Source organism: Acipenser ruthenus, chromosome 3 (assembly GCF_902713425.1).
Source record: "Acipenser ruthenus chromosome 3, fAciRut3.2 maternal haplotype, whole genome shotgun sequence".
NCBI lineage: Eukaryota > Metazoa > Chordata > Actinopteri > Acipenseriformes > Acipenseridae > Acipenser > Acipenser ruthenus.
The window spans coordinates 52,015,714-52,032,730 of NC_081191.1; the positions used below are offsets into that span (position 1 = coordinate 52,015,714).

The 17,017-nt window shown below is 38.1% G+C and overlaps 1 protein-coding gene across 4 annotated transcripts in view; it reads right to left on the reverse strand.

Moving 5' to 3' along the window:
• cep76 (centrosomal protein 76) overlaps positions 1-17,017 on the reverse strand; it is a 105,934-nt gene that overhangs the window by 47,821 nt on the left and 41,096 nt on the right. For all 4 annotated transcript variants that reach the window (XM_059013652.1, XM_034058901.3, XM_034058899.3 and 1 more), the window contains exons 5-6: positions 5,880-6,065; positions 3,590-3,687 (exon numbers count right to left, since the gene is read on the reverse strand). In XM_059013652.1, coding sequence (XP_058869635.1) covers positions 3,590-3,687; positions 5,880-6,065 — 284 coding nt within the window. The remainder of the gene's footprint in view (positions 1-3,589; positions 3,688-5,879; positions 6,066-17,017) is intronic.

Genomic DNA, 17,017 nt, shown 5'->3' on the forward strand with positions numbered 1-17,017 from the left:
TTTTTAAAATGTAGTACTAGAGGCACAAAACAATTCCATCCCAAAAGTAGACAAATCTAAACCTAAAACAAAATGGCCAAAATGGTTTAATAGATCAATTAAAAAAAATATTCAGCGAAAAAAGGCACTTTACAGAGCGATTTAAAAGGGACCAAAAACAAAGCACACAGAAAGAGTACTTGGAACTGCAAACACAAGTCAAAAAGGAAGTTAGAAAGGCCAAGAGAGAGATAGAAATCAATATTGCTAAGGGGGCTAAAACCAATTCCAAAATGTTTTTCCAATATTATAACAGCAAGAGAACATTCAAAGAGGAGGTTGTGTAAGAGACACAAATGGCAAAATCATAGATGAAGAAAAAAAAATAGCAAATATATTAAATGATTACTTTTCACAGGTTTTTACAAAGGAGGACACGGACAACATGCCCCACATGTCGACCTATTCCTATCCAATTTTAAATAACTTTAGCATAACAGAGGCAAATCCCCTGAGCCAGATGAGAACCTCCCAATAGTACTCAAAGAAATGAAAGAAGTTATTTACAAACCGCTAACCAAGATCATGCAACAGTCTCTTGACACAGGGGTTGTACCGACAGACTGGAAAATAGCAAACGTAATACTGATCCACAAAAAGGGAGACAAAACCGAACCAGGTAACTACAGACCAGTAAGCCTGACTTCTATTATATGTAAACTTATGGAAACTATAATTAAGAGCCAAAATGGAAAATTACCTATATGGTAACAATATCCTGGGAGACAGCCAGCATGGTTTTAGGAAACGGAGATCATGTCTAACTAACCTACTTGACTTTTTTGAGGATGCAACATTGAAAATGGATAACTGCAAAGCATACGACATGGTCTATTTAGATTTCCAGAAAGCTTTTGACAAAGTCCCGCATAAAAGATTAATTCTCAAACTGAACGCAGTAGGGATTCAAGGAAATGCATGCACATGGATTAGGGAGTGGTTAACAGGTAGAAAACAGAAAGTACTGATTAGAGGAGAAACCTCGAAATGGAGTGAGGTAACCAGTGGTGTACCACAGGGATCAGTATTAGGTCCTCTGCTATTCCTAATCTACATTAATGATTTAGACTCTGGTATAGTAAGCAAACTCGTTAAATTTGCAGACGACACAAAAATAGGATAAGTGGCAAACACTGTTGCAGCAGCAAAGGTCATTCAAAATGATCTAGACAGCATTCAGAACTGGGCAGACACATGGCAAAATGAAATTTAATAGAGAAAAGTGTAAAGTATTACATGCAGGCAATAAAAAATGTGCATTATAAACATCATATGGAAGATACTGAAATTGAAGAAGGGAACTATGAAAAAGACCTAGGAGTTTATGTTGACTCAGAAATGTCTTCATCTAGACAATGTGGGGAAGCTATAGAAAAAGGCCAACAAGATGCTCGGATATATTGTGAGAAGTGTTGAATTTAAATCAAGGGAAGTAATGTTAAAACTTTACAATGCATTAGTAAGACCTCACCTAGAATATTATGTTCAGTTCTGGTCACCTCGTTACAAAAAGGATATTGCTGCTCTAGAAAGAGTGCAAAGAAGAGCAACCAGAATTATCCCGGTTTTAAAAGGCATGTCATATACAGACAGGCTAAAAGAATTGAATCTATTCAGTCTTGAACAAAGAAGACTACGCGGCGATCTGATTCAAACATTCAAAATCCTAAAAGGTATAGACAATGTCAACCCGGGGGACTTCTTTGACTTGAAAAAAGAAAAAAGAACCAGGGGTCATAAATGGAGATTAGATAAAGGGGCATTCAGAACAGAAAATAGGAGGCACTTTTTTACACAGAGAATTGTGAGGGTCTGGAACCAACTCCCCAGTAATGGTGTTGAAGCTGACACCCTGGGATCCTTCAAGAAGCTGCTTGATGAGATTCTGGGATCAATAAGCTACTAACAACCAAACGAGCAAGATGGGCTGAATGGCCTCCTCTCGTTTGTAAACTTTCTTATGTTCTTATGTTCTTCTTAAAACTCTCAGACTAACATCTATCAGTTGTATCAGATTCTCTTTCAGTTAGTTTCTAGTATTGATGAATAACACAGGTTTCCACAATGGCTTGGTTTACATGCAACAATAAAAATAAGTCTCACCTTTTTATTATGCTATTTTGGTAGTACCTTTCGGGTAGTTTGGGTTTACATGTAGTTTTCTTTTAGGCAGAGAAATTCTCCTTCAAATTCAAATGACTTAACATTAACATATGGGAGGGTGAATTTAAATATTTCTGTCAGTGTTCCAATTTGGCCTTGCACGACGAAGCTTTATTAAACTGGGTATACGAGACGTTTTTAAAGTTGTGTTGAAGAACCTCAAGTGGATCCTGTCTCATTTATTAAAAAAAGGCAAAGGAAACTAAACAGAAACTCAGACATAGTGTTACACAAATACCAAAATATATACTAACATTTCATGAGCACTTTGTACTTTCTATGTATTATTTGCTAAACATTAAAATCTATATATATATATATATATATATATATATATATATATATATATATATATATATATATATATATATATATATATATACACACTGAGCATCAAAAGAAACTTCTCACTTAAATTTGAGCATCAAAATAAATCTATTGCTTATATTTGGATAAAATTCACTAGATGTGATTGAAAAATGACAAACTCTGTTTTAGAGCAGGTGCAGTGACTTTATATTGTGCTGATTAACAATTGACATCACGAAGATGCTGCAAAATGATCCGTCAATCTTGGGCAGGTGTTGTGACTCTTGTTCTCCCAGTTTGTGGCCTTTCATTGACAGAGTATGTCTGGTTATACCATCTCGCCAGGTTTGAAATTGCTGGCTGTGAGCACCCAAGACAGCAAGCCACAGTATGCTGCCCTAGTCCAGCTTCCAACATGCCGATTCCTCTCTTGACAGATGTGGCATATTGTTTTTTTTTTTCTGTGATTTTCTTTATTGCTTTTATTCAAGCTTGCAATTCAACAGTTGAAATCACTCCATATCCAGTGAAAAAATGGGGGGGGGGGGCAATCTGAGCAATACACAATGCCCCGGCACCACAGAGATAACACGGCCATAAACAAACAAGATAGCTGCTTCTGCATCCAGTGCTCAAACAATATGACGAACATTTGCAGAGCTTTTTGGGATGTTATAGTAATAAAATAATGACTTGGATCGCATTCAGAACAGAAAATAGGAGGCACTTTTTTACACAGAGAATTGTGAGGGTCTGGAACCAACTCCCCAGTAAAGTTGTTGAAGCTGACACCCTGGGATCCTTCAAGAAGCTGCTTGATGAGATTCTGGGATCAATAAGCTACTAAACAACCGAAGAGCAAGATGGACCAAATGGCCTCCTCTCATTTGTAAACTTTCTTATGTTCTTATGTTCTAAAAATAAATATGAGGATGATGAAAAAGCTTTACTAAAGCATGCTTAATTGAAAATGAAATTATATGACACTCTTGCCAAACATGAAAGTACAATTGACTGGCTTCAAATATTTACCAATTATTAGATGCATCATACTGAACACACGCCGTCAATGTCTTACCTGTGCATTGACTACTTCCTGGGTGAGTGTCTGGTTCAGCTGTGGAAGGAGTTCCAGCTTTAGGTTTAGGATTCCAACTAGAACTTTTGCCTCACTGCCTGTTATAAAGAAAATGCAAAAATATTATGCATGTTTTCCTATAAAGTGTTTAGAAATGTTCTGTGGCTACTTCTAATCCAATTGGTATGATAGACCCGACTCACTTCGCTTGTGGGCCTGTGTAACAGGGGAGATCTTGACTGACTATCTGGCACATGCGTGGTACTGCAGGAAGACGGCAGCAGTCTCGTAGGATCCGCCTGTCAGTCATGGCGATGACACGGACAGGTGGGACCAGGTAAGCCTGGCTGGGGGAGACAGCTTGCCTTAAAATAATTTAAAGAAAAATAGAAGAAATAATTATGTACCCGAGGGGACATGTTTAGCTGTACGGGGAACTCTGGCTACCCCAGTGTATAGTATAACTGAGCGTAGGTCGAAGGCCTGTTCTGAGAGGCTTAGCGGCAGTGGGGGCACTGCGTAAGCAGCACTTTTGTTTGTAGTTTTATTACTGTGTTTTATTTTCCCTTTTTCTTTCGCCTTTTGTTTTCATTATTATTTTCGAGCACTTGTATGTGTACTGGACTGTGTACCAGTATTGGTAACCCCGTGGTCCTGTTTACTGTTGCCAGTATTCAGGTCTTGGGCAAAAGCGCCCTCTGCGGGTAAAATAAATAAGTGTGCCTGAGCAGCATTACAAATAAAGTCCTGTCTCCTTTGTGTCAGTGAATTGCCCACCACCCTTCCACACGTGGTGTCTGAGTGGGATTCACTGGCACTGCCCACACAAAGCAGTGCAAAACCAGGGAGCAGAATGGATCCCCAGCAATTCACCACCTTAATGGATCTCCTGCACCCTTTCTGCGGTGGTGTAGGGGAGTGCAAGAACTGCGGGGCCAGACCCATGGCTACAGCGGCCCATGAAAATGACGGCAGAGGATCGGCCAGAAGCATACCTGGAGGTGTTTGAGGCTATGGCGATCTCTGCCGGGTGGGCCTGAGAGCAATGGGCTAGCTACCTCCTGCCACAGCTGACAGGGGAAGTGCAGGTGGTGGCGAGGACCCTGGATCCGGCAGCAATGATGGAGTACCCCACGCTGAAAGCTGTCATCCTCAACCGTGTGGGTGCAAAGAGTGTGCGAGAAATACACTTTCAACTTGATTAGAGGTAGCCACTGAACCAGGTAACACATTTTTTGGCACAAAAAATAAATAAAAACATGTAAATGCTTTTGGCACAAATATTAATGTCATTATTATTAATTGCAGGATTGTAAGTAGGAATCCTATTTTTATTTTCTTCCATGTTACGACCCATGCTCCTCATAAAACAAATTATAAATAAATAATTTCTAATTTCAATCAAAGTTATTTGTCTACCTGCTTTTTGCAAAGAAAAAAAATCAGACATCAACGTACACTGCAAAATGTATTTATGTAAAGTGTGTGCAGTATATGTAAGGCACTGTATACAGCTAAGGTCAAAGGTTTTGCATCACCTAGAATTTTAGGATTGAGACAATAAAAAATAATAATATTGTGTAATCAAAGAAACTACAAAATGATATCGCCAGTGTCTAGTGGTTCGGAAGCCATAATAGTAATATAGTACTTCATGTCAAATTTACGAGATGTTTGTCAGTTTTTCATTAAGTATATGGAAAACTACAACTGTACATAACATTATTCAGCAGGTTTCATTCAACTTTATGAAGCAAAATTAGTTAATTCTATAGGGAGATGCAAAACTTTTGGCCATACCTGTAGTATCATAACATCTTAATGCGGCACAACAATCAATGGTTTGTGTTAATCATGTAGCAAGTAGGCAATAGTAAAAAAAGAAAATGCCCTAAAATCATTTAGTTTCAATTTAACATAATATTTTCTTATTTTCGCGTTGTGCAGTAATGTGTACAATACAGTAACATGATTTGCTTTGTGCTACTGGTAGCCTATAGGTTAAAGTAAAAAAGTGCACTAGGTATTAATTTGATTTTACTACTGCACAGGGCTACTGTACAGGCTTATATTTTTACATAATGCAATGTGTACAGAGAACACATTAGTGTTATTTCAGTGCAATAATTTATACATTTAAAATAAAACAAGCACTATAAAATGTGTGTGTGTGTGTACAATTTTTTTGTCAAACCGGACACCCCCAGTGACTACCCTTCTGTCCGGTTTAGCGAGGGACTAATGGAACACAATAGCATTTCAGTACAGAACCAGGCTTTTGATTTCTTACCTACTCCCAAAAGCTCCACAGCTGAACTAGTTCTCCCATTTGGTGAGCTCAGAACTGACTGCCAGTCCAGAAAGCAGGAAGCAACCAATGTTCTTTCATTGGAGGTGTCAGTTTTGATAAGAACCATGTGAACTGGATCCCTTATTGACAGCATTGTTATTGCATCCACCATCTTATTGCCATCACCTACAACCAGAGGATAGGTTGAAAACAATTAGGAGATTTTTTTTACAAAGACATGAAAATGTTAGGTTATTATCATAACTTTGGTTCCCTTGTAGCAATTCCCATGCTACATAATGTGGGTGTAAGTCTCACCCACCTGTCCCTTTAATTAAGGCCAAGTGAAAACTTCATTTCCCACAGATCCTTGCAACCACCCTCTGTTCATCCTCTCTCCCTATTGGCTCATTCAATTATCCACTCCTCCAATCTCAGAGCTCCTTAGAAGCCACTGACTCCCTTTCTCTGAGGAATCCATCATAACCTACAGCATTACAAACTTAAATCTCAGTGAATCCTTTAGCATCGTTAGATAATTCCAGTGCAGTCATTCTTTTTTTATTGTATCCTGCACTTTGTCTGAACTCATTTTTTTTGTTTTACACACACACACACACATATATTTTATATTTATATATATATATATATATATATATTATATATATATATATATATATATATATATATATATATATATATATATATATATATACACACAGTATATAATAGACACACACACACACATATACAGTGCCGATAGAAAGTCTACACCCCGTTTCAAATTTTTCACCCTTTGTTGTCTTATAGCCTGGAATTAAAATGCATTAAATATATATATTTTTTAAATTTATCTACACATCCTACCCCACAACTTCCAAGTGAAAAAAATATTCTAGAAATTTGTAGAAAATTAATTAAAAATAAAAACTGAAATAGCTTGGTTGGATAAGTGTCCACCCCCCTTCTAATAGCAATCCTAAATGAGCTCAGGTGTAACCAATCACCTTCAAAATCACACACCAAGTTAAGTGGCCTCCACCTGTGTTAAAATGTAGTGATTCACATGATATCAGGATAAATTCAGCAGTTCCTGTATGCTCTGCTGGGTAGTGCATTTCAAAGCAAAGACTCAACCATGAGCACCAAGGCGCTTTCAAAATAACTCCGGGACAAAGTTGTTGAAAGGCACAGATCAGGGGATGGGTAGAAAAAAATATCAAAAGGCCTTGAATATCCCTTGGAGAGCGGTCAAGACGATTATTAAGAAACTGAATGACCGAGCAAGAAGGAGCCTGATCAGAGAGGCTACCAAGAGGCCAATGGCAACTTTGCAAGAGCTACATGCTTTTATGGCCAAGACTGGTCAAAGTGTGCATGTGACAACAATATCCCAAGTACTCCACAAATCTGGCCTGTAGGGTAGGGTGGCAAGAAGGAAGCCATAACTCAAGAAAGCCCACCTTGAATCATAATAAAATAAGAACATAAAGTTTACAAACGAGAGGAGGCCATTCAGCCCATCTTGCTCGTTTGGTTGTTAGTAGCTTAATGATCCCAGAATCTCATCAAGCAGCTTCTTGAAGGATCCCAGGGTGTCAGTTTCAACAACATTACTGGGGAGTTGGTTCAAAGACTCTCACAATACTCTGTGTAAAAAAGTGCCTTTTATTTTCTGTTCTGAATGCCCCTTTATCTAATCTCCATTTGTGACCCCTGGTCCTTGTTTCTTTTTTCAGGTCAAAAAAGACCCCTGGGTCGACATTGTCTATAACTAGGGGTCTACTTAAATCGCGGTAAATTTACATATTTTTCTACACCTTTTAGGATTTTGAATGCTTGAATCAGATCACCGCGTAGTCTTCTTTGTTCAAGACTGAAAAATTTCAATTATTTTAGCCTGTCTGCATACGACATGCCTTTTAAACCCGGGATAATTCTGGTTGCTCTTCTTTGCACTCTTTCTAGAGCAGCAATATCCTTTTTGTAACGAGGTGACCAGAACTGAACACAATATTCTAGGTGAGGTCTTACTAATGCATTGTAAAATTTTAACATTACTTCCCTTGATTTAAACTCAACACTTCTCACAATATATCCGAGCATTTTGTTGGGCTTTTTTACAGCTTCCCCACGTTGTCTAGATGAAGACATTTCTGAGGCAACATAAACTCCTAGGTCTTTTTCATAGATCCCTTCTTCAATTTCAGTATCTCCCTGTGGCAGGAATGGCTGGGCAGTGACATCAGGTCAGAAGCAGGAAGGAAACACACCAGTACTGCAGATCAAAGTAAATGACGCAGCGGCGCCGTTTTATTTAAATAATACAAAAAATAAAATAAATATTTCTAACACAAAACACTTGCTCAGAGCAAAATAAAAATGTTAAACAAAAATAATCATGAACACAAAGTATAAATAAACCATACAGGTCAGGCTGGGCTGTAGCCTTCACTGTTCCTGTATCTTTTTTTTAGTTTCGTTTTTCTCTCCTCGCTCTCTCCTCATACACCCACCAAAGGGTAGAGAGCTGCAGGCTTTTTATGCAGGTGACCATCTCCCGATTAGCAACAAAATTAATCACTTTCAATTAATTTGGGAGATGGCCACCTTCTGCACGAGTTTATTAATTATTCCTGGCAGAGGACGAGCACCAATCTCGCCTCTGCCAGAACACGTTTTAAAATAAACAAAACCACACGGCTACGCCGTCGTCTACAAATACAATAATACAAAAACAATAACAAAACCTGCTGCGTTTCGCCATCATATTTACACAACTAAATCATAAAACAAACAAACACAAAACAATAATCTGCACAGGGGCGGAGGGGGGAACCCCGTTCTAAAAATAAATAAATAAATATTACATACAGGGCTGCTCGCCCTGTTACACTCCCATATGATATTTATAATGCACATTTTTATTGCCTGCGGGCAATACTTTACACTTTTCTCTATTAAATTTCATTTGCCATGTGTCTGCCCAGTCCTGAATGTTGTCTAGATCATTTTGAATGACCTTTGCTGCTGCAACAGTGTTTGCCACTCCTCCTATTTTTGTGTCGTCTGCAAATTTAACAAGTTTGCTCACTATACCAGAATCTAAATCATTAATGTAGATTAGGAATAGCAGAGGACCTAATACTGATCCCTGTGGTACACCACTAGTTACCTCGCTCCATTTTGAGGTTTCTCCTCTAATCAGTATTTTCTGTTTTCTACATGTTATCCACTCCCTAATCCATGTGCATGCATTTCCTTGAATCCCTACTGCGTTCAGTTTGAGAATTAATCTTTTATGCGGGACTTTGTTGAAAGCTTCCTGGAAATCTAAATAAACCATGTCATATGCTTTGCAGTTATCCATTTTCAATGTTGCCTTCTCAAAAAAGTCAAGCAGGTTAGTTAGACACGATCTCCCTTTCCTAAAACCATGCTGGCTCTATCCCAGGATATTGTTACCATATAGGTAATTTTACGTGTAGGATCTTATTATAGTTTCCATAAGTTTACATATAATAGAAGTCAGGCTTATTGGTCTGTAGTTACCTGGTTCGGTTTTGTCTCCCTTTTTGTGGATCGGTATTACGTTTGCTATTTTCCAGTCTGTCGGTACAACCCCTGTGTCAAGAGACTGTTGCATGATCTTGGTTAGCAGTTTGTAAATAACTTCTTTCATTTCTTTGAGTACTATTGGGAGGATCTCATCTGGCCCAGGGGATTTGTTTATTTTAATTTTAAATATTGTGAGATGTGTTGAATTTAAATCAATAGAATGTTAAAACTTTACAATGCATTAGTAAGACCTCACCTAGAATATTGTGTTCTCTGGTCACCTCGTTACAAAAAGGATATTGTTGCTCTAGAAAGAGTGCAAAGAAGAGCAACCAACATTATCCCAGGTTTAAAAGGCATGTCAGATGCAGGCTAAAAGAATTGAATCTATTCAGTCTTGAACAAAGAAGACTACACAGCGATCTGATTCAAACATTCAAAATCCTAAAAAGGTACAGACAATGTCGACCCAGGGGACTTGTTTGACCAGAAAAAAGAAACAAGGACCAGGGGTCACAAATGGAGATTAGATAAAGGGGCATTCAGAACAGAAAATAAGAGGCACTTTTTTACACAGAGAATTGTGAGGGTCTGGAACCAACTCCCCAGTAATGTTGTTGAAGCTGACACCTTGGGATCCTTCAAGAAGCTGCTTGATGAGATTCTGGGATCAATAAGCTACTAACAACCAAATGAGCAAGATGGGCTGAATGGCCTCCTCTCGTTTGTAAACTTTCTTATGTTCTTATGTCTTGTAACTTTTTTTCCTCATCCACAAAAGCAAAACTTTTGCTACAAAAGATTTTCCCTAAAATTCTTTATTTTTGAGAAATTCTAGAAATTATAAATTTCCATTGGTGTATGTAAACTTTTGACTACAACTGTATAACAGTTTGTTTTTAAGACAAGCGTCACAGTCAATTTTGAGACTTAGCAGCTGCCACATGTCAGTTGCGGTCACACTATTTTGGGGTTTGGGGTATGCAAACTTTTGACTACAACTGTGTGTGTGTGTGTATATATATATATATATATATATATATATATATATATATATTATATATATAGTAGATGCCGATTATTAACAACCTCTCGGTTCCCAGAAAAAAGTTGTCCTTAACCGAAAGTTGCCAATAAGTGAAAAGCCCCTGTTTTCAAGTGTATTTATATGGAACAACGATCTATACTGTAGTTGTACAAATATGGCACTGAAATACATGTGTTTTTAAATGTTACACTGTTAAAAAAATGAACATGAGAAACACGAAATACCCAGACATAGAACTGTTTATTTCACTTGTGTGTAATACAAAAAAAAAACTTGAGTAGGCTTAAATAGTAATACACAAACATGTACTAGAATTGTCCTTACAATGACTAAAGCAAACATAACAAATATGTGTTTTACTTACAATCAATTCTAAAGAACACACTTTTAAATAAGAAATTGTCCAACCTTTGTCTGCTTTTTACAATGTACCACCTCCCGCTGTAAATCCATCTTAATTTTGCATGCATTTTCGTAGCCAGTTTCAAGCCACGATTCTGCCTCAGTTCGCCAGAAATACGCAGTTGCAAAGTCAGTGTGTTATAAAAGCTGCATGAAGTATGCACATAAATAGGGCCCTACCCATTTCATGGCAGTAAAAAACGTGACACTGACCGTGAAATCTGGTCTGCTTTGTGTACTTTTACCGTGCACTAAATTCCAATGAAGTTACATGTACCGTTACAGGTTCCTGATGCAATTTTTAAAAAAGAAAGCTCATCACTAACTGGCCAGAATTTATTGATTGACACTTTGTAGCGGATGCTCTATATGGAGTGTATCTGGGTACAGATTAACACTCAAATAACTACCGATTAAGGTTACAAAATTAATAACTCCCAAATCAGCTAGAAATACTGACAGCAAAAAACACAAGGGACAAGTTCTGTACACAATTAATAACTATTTTTATTGTACTATGGTGTTTATATTCTATAACAGCAGATAACTCACCATATACAATCAATATTGGCACACTGTTGAAATGGCAACATCCCAATACAAAACAACAACATCAGCAAGACAAACCAACAAACAAATGTAGCACATTATGAACACAAAATGTAGCACATTATGAACACAAATCGAGTCTGCTGGAGGTATTTGAGCAGCTAGAGTTCTGTTTGGTGCTTCCTCTGCCAATTGATATTAAAGGTAAAACAGTCAGCATGAAAAACAATCCTTTTATATATTTTGAGTAATTGTAAAGAAACTGATGTTTAACCAGATGTTTAACCAGCTGCTAAGTCTTTTGTTCTCCAAAACTCCAAACAATGATATCCAGAAACCCAGAAACTGAAGCGTGGTAGATTTATAATGCACAGCGTTATAGCTGTGCATACAAAAAACAATAAACACGTTTCTAACTAGGGCCCCAGTAGCTCTGTTTATCAAAAAACCTTAACGAAAAATAGTTAATGCAGGTCAAGCTTATCTATAACGCGATCATTGTATTCCAGATAAGATTGTATGATTTGGAATCCACCAGCTTGCTCTCTTCTCCAGCTCCATGCTGTTTGTCTTTTTTCTTCTTTTTTTCCCCACAGCCATTTTAAATAACAGCAGCCCATAAACGTTTCTATCATTGATTAAAACAGCCCAATGAAATTAAGCCATACTGCTTTGTAAACGCCATGCCTTCTGGGTACTGAAGCTCTTTAACACTGCTATAGGGATAAAACTACATTTCAACTTAAACTAAAATACAACTTTACTGGCTTCAAAGTCAGTACTGTAGCTAACCGCTACAGATTCCCTCCCCAAAAACTACACTCATGGGATGTCACCTTGTTACAAAAAGGATATTGTTGCTCTAGAAAGAGTGCAAAGAAGAGCAACCAGAAGTATCCCGGGTTTAAAAGGCATGTCATATGCAGACAGGCTAAAAGAATTGAATCTATTCAGTCTTGAACAAAGAAGACTAGGCGGTGATCTGATTCAAGCATTCAAAATCCTAAAAGGTATAGACAATGTCGACCCAGGGGACTTTTTGGACCTAAAAAAGAAACAAGGACCAGGGGTCACAAATTGAGATTAGATAAAGGGGCATTCAGAACAGAAAATAGGAGGCACTTTTTTACACAAAGAAATGTGAGGGTCTGGAACCAACTCCCCAGTAATGTTGTTGAAGCTGACCCCCTGGGATCCTTCAAGAAGCTGCTTGATGAGATTCTGGGATCAATAAGCTACTAACAACCAACCGAGCAAGATGGGCTGAACTTTCTTATGTTCTTATGTCAATAAGCAGCGTACAGTTGCGAATATCAGAATTCCATTAACATTAAAGTCTATGGGACTGGATTGGTTCCTGGGAAAATGTTGTTAATAACCTAAAGTTGTCTTTATAAGGGTTGCTAATAACCGGCATCTACTGTGTGCGATTATATATATATATATATATATATATATATATATATATATATATATATATATATATATATATATATATATATATTGCACCCACTCAGGTTCGTTGCCCCTTTAAAAACACGACCCAGGACACAGGAACTTGATTTTAAGCGCGGTTGCGCTATATTTTAATGAAAGACAAAAACAAACAAAAACACAAAACAAAACCTAACTCCGTTTGGAGCGCTTACTACACAAGTTTTTCCCTCACTAACTTGCAGGACGGCTAAGCCGTTTACCTGCCAACACAAACACAAACTGGTTTAACACAGCACTTACTATTAGGACTGCTCGGAAGCAGAGCACCTTCCTTCTGCCTCCTTCTACTCAGCAGCCATAAGCAGACTGACTGCACCTCTTATATACCCCGCACCTGGTCCTAATTTAACAATAATTACCAGGTGCAGGGGATAATTAACAATTAACACAAATGTGCATTCGCACGTGTTTTCTTCCATGCAGGGAGGATTAACCCCCTCCCTGCTGTGTTACTATATATATATATATATATATATATATATATATATATATATATATATATATATATATATATATATATATATATATACACACATACACATACAGTACCAGTCAAAAGTTTGAGTACACCTGCTTGAAACCAGGTTTTTCATGATTATTTATGCTTTTAACTGTATAAACTTGTCTATAAACACTTATTTCATTATATGATATGTGTACTTATATAAGCTGATAATCATAAGTGAATTGCATTCAAAAATTTTATTTTTAAATGAAAATGTAAATCTTGTCAATTTCAATGAAATGGTCATCCAAAGCAAGGGGATTTCAGTCTGAAGCCCAAGTCAAGTTAAAAGTCTGAAATGTGTATAACACGGTGTTAGAACACTAGCCTAAGTATAAAAGTGTCTTTGTTAGATGTTCTCCGAGTTAACTAGCATGTTACCTAATTAACCTTTTGTCACCAATTATTGTTAACAGGTGAGGGTCCATGATTACTATAAATATAGGTAGCATAGGCACAAGTTTATCATTCCTGAATGTAAGGGAGCAGAAAATGGCAAAAGAAGTTCAGTTATGCAAAGAAAAAAGACTTACTTTAAGAAATGAAGGTCAATCTTTAAGACAAATCACAAGAACTTTGCAAGTGTCTGTAACTGCTGTGGCCAAGACCATCAAATGATTTGAAGAAACTGGCACTCATGAGGACCGAACAAGGTCAGGCAGGCCAAGGGTGACCTCAGAATCAGAGAACAAGTTCATTCGAGTCACAAGTCTGCAAAACCGGCGATTAACTGCCCCTGAAATACAAGCTCAGCTAAATACTACTGGAATACAGATGTTTCAACATCAACTGTTCAGAGGAGATTGCGTGAAGCTGGCCTAACTGGAAGAATTGCTGCAAAGAAACCATTGTTAAGAGTGCAGAATAGGAGGAAGAGACTTGTCTGGGCCAAAAAACACAGAAACGGGACGTTTGAGGAGTGGAAGTTGGTCTTATGGACCAATGAGTCAAAATTTGAAATATTTGGGTCCAACAGCCGAGTATTTGTAAGATGCAGATGTGAGCGCATGAGTTCTGCATATGTGGTTCCCACTGTCAAGCATGGAGGAGGCAGTGTCGTGGTCTGGGGTTGCTTTGCTGGTGACACGAGTTGGTGATCTTTACCAAGTCCATGGCAAGCTCAACCAGCATGGCTATCATAGCATACTTCAGAAGCATGCCATTCCATCAGGATTACGGCTAGTTGGGCAGTCCTTCATTCTTCAGCAATATAATGACCCGAAACACACCTCAAAGTTGTGCAAGAACTATCTGACGAAAAAGGAAAGTGAAGGACAACTCAATCTAATGACCTGGCCTGCCCAGTCTCCAGACCTCAATCTCATAGAACTTGTATGGGACGAACTGGACAAAAGAGTCAAAGCAAAGCTACCTACAAGTGCCTACATCTCTGGGAATTGCTGCAGAAGAGCTGGGAAGATATGTCGTGTGATTTCCTGCTGTGAGGCTGTTATTAAGGCAAAGGGAGGCTATTTTGAGGAATCCAAGATTTAGAGACAATTTTCAATTTTCTTGAACACTGCTTTGATGCTCCTTATGTTTTGTTTTGTATATTGTAACATGTGTTTTCATTTTCAAGTATTTACAGAAACATATACAACGTAAAACATTGTCAATTATGAAAAAAAACTAGTTTCCAGCAAGTGTACTCAAACTTTTGACTGGTACTGTATATATATATATATATATATATATATATATATATATATATATATATATATATATTGTGCTTGGGATCATTGTCCTGCTGAAAGGTGAATTTCCTCCCAAGCTTCAGTTTTTTAGTGGACTGAAGCAGGTTCTCTTGCAGTATTTCCCTGTATTTTGCTCCATCCATTCTTCCTTCAATTTTAACAAGATGCCCAGTCCCTGCTGATGAGAAGCATCCCCACAGCATGATGCTGCCACCACCATACTTCACTGTAGGGATGGTGTGTCTTGAGGCATGGGCAGTGTTAGGTTTGCGCCACACATAGCGCTTTGAGTTTTGGCCAAAAAGCTCTATCTTGGTCTCACCTGACCACAAAACCTTTTCCCACATCGCAGCTGGGTCACTCTCATGCTTTCTGGCAAACTCCAGACGTGCTTTCAGATGGTACTTTTTGAGTAACGGCTTCTTTCTTGCCACCCTCCCATACAGGCCAGTGTTATGCAGAGCTCTTGATATGGTTGACTGGTGCACCATTACTCCACTCCCAGCCACTGAACTCTGTAGCTCCTTCAAAGTGATTGTTGGCCTCTCTGTGGCTTCTCTCACAAGTCTCCTTCTTGTTTGAGTGCCGAGTTTTGAGGGACGGCCTTTTCTTGGCAGTGACTGGGTGGTGTGATGCAGCTTCCACTTCCTGATTATTGATCCAACTGTGCTCACTGGGATATCCAAACACTTGGATATTATTTTGTACCCTTTCCCTAATCTATGCATTTGTATTACTTTATCTCTAACTTCTGTAGAATGCTCTTTGGTCTTCATTTTCCTTCAGATTCACAGCCTGACTAATGATCCTTCAACAGTGGGGTTTTTATCCAGAAAACGTGACAGCAACTTTAATGGTTCACAGGTGGAGGCCAATGGTAAGGTAATTGTGTCCTCACTAGGGCAATTTCTTTCATCGGTGTAAACTGGGAGCTTCCACAGCACAAGATATTTCAGTTTTTTATTTTTCTTAAAAATATTTCCCAACATAAAAGCAATGTCACCTTACAATAATTGATTTTGAGTTTCAGTGTTTTAAAATAAAATATCAAACAGAACGAAATTTCAATGTACCATTTGTAATTCAGTAATATGAGAGAATTGGTCAGGGGTCTGAATACTTTTGCAAGGCACTGTATATAGTAGAAACCAAATACTGAAATCGTCTCCTGCACCAAGGCATAACAACTGGATGATACCACAAATGTGCTAGAATGTTCTAGAATGAAACAAGAACAATGGGTCAACTGTGCATTAACTCAAATACACAGATAAAGTGACAGTTGAAGGGCAAGGTTGACAGAATGTTCTTTTCGATAAGCAAGAACAACTTGGGCAATAACAGATGTCTCAGTACATACAATTGCCCATTTATACAGTTGAGTTTTTACTGGAGCAATCTAGGTAAAGTACCTTGCTCAAGGGTACAGCAGCAGTGTCTCCCACCGGGGATTGAACCCACGACCCTTCGGTCAAGAGTCCAGAGCCCTAACCATTACTCCACACTGCTGCCTATGAATGAATATAAAGTGCTTAGGTGTAGGGATTGGATATGGGGACGGCTATGGCATATAATCATATAATCATAATTGTATATAAAGCATCCATTAAAGAGTCACTGGCAGAACTGACTTGCTACACCTTTGGCCGTGTGCAGTTGATTCTCCGGAGCTCGGTTTTGTGCTTCAATAAACACCTTAACAATCTACTCCGGGTCTGAAGTGTTGAATCCTTTCCTTTCCCTTACCTCCTATTTCGGGGGTCTCTACAGCGTGTGTGTATATATATACACACACACACACACGCACGCACGCACACTCATACAGTACACACACAAATACATGAGCTAGCAAGAATATATTATATATATATATATATATATATAT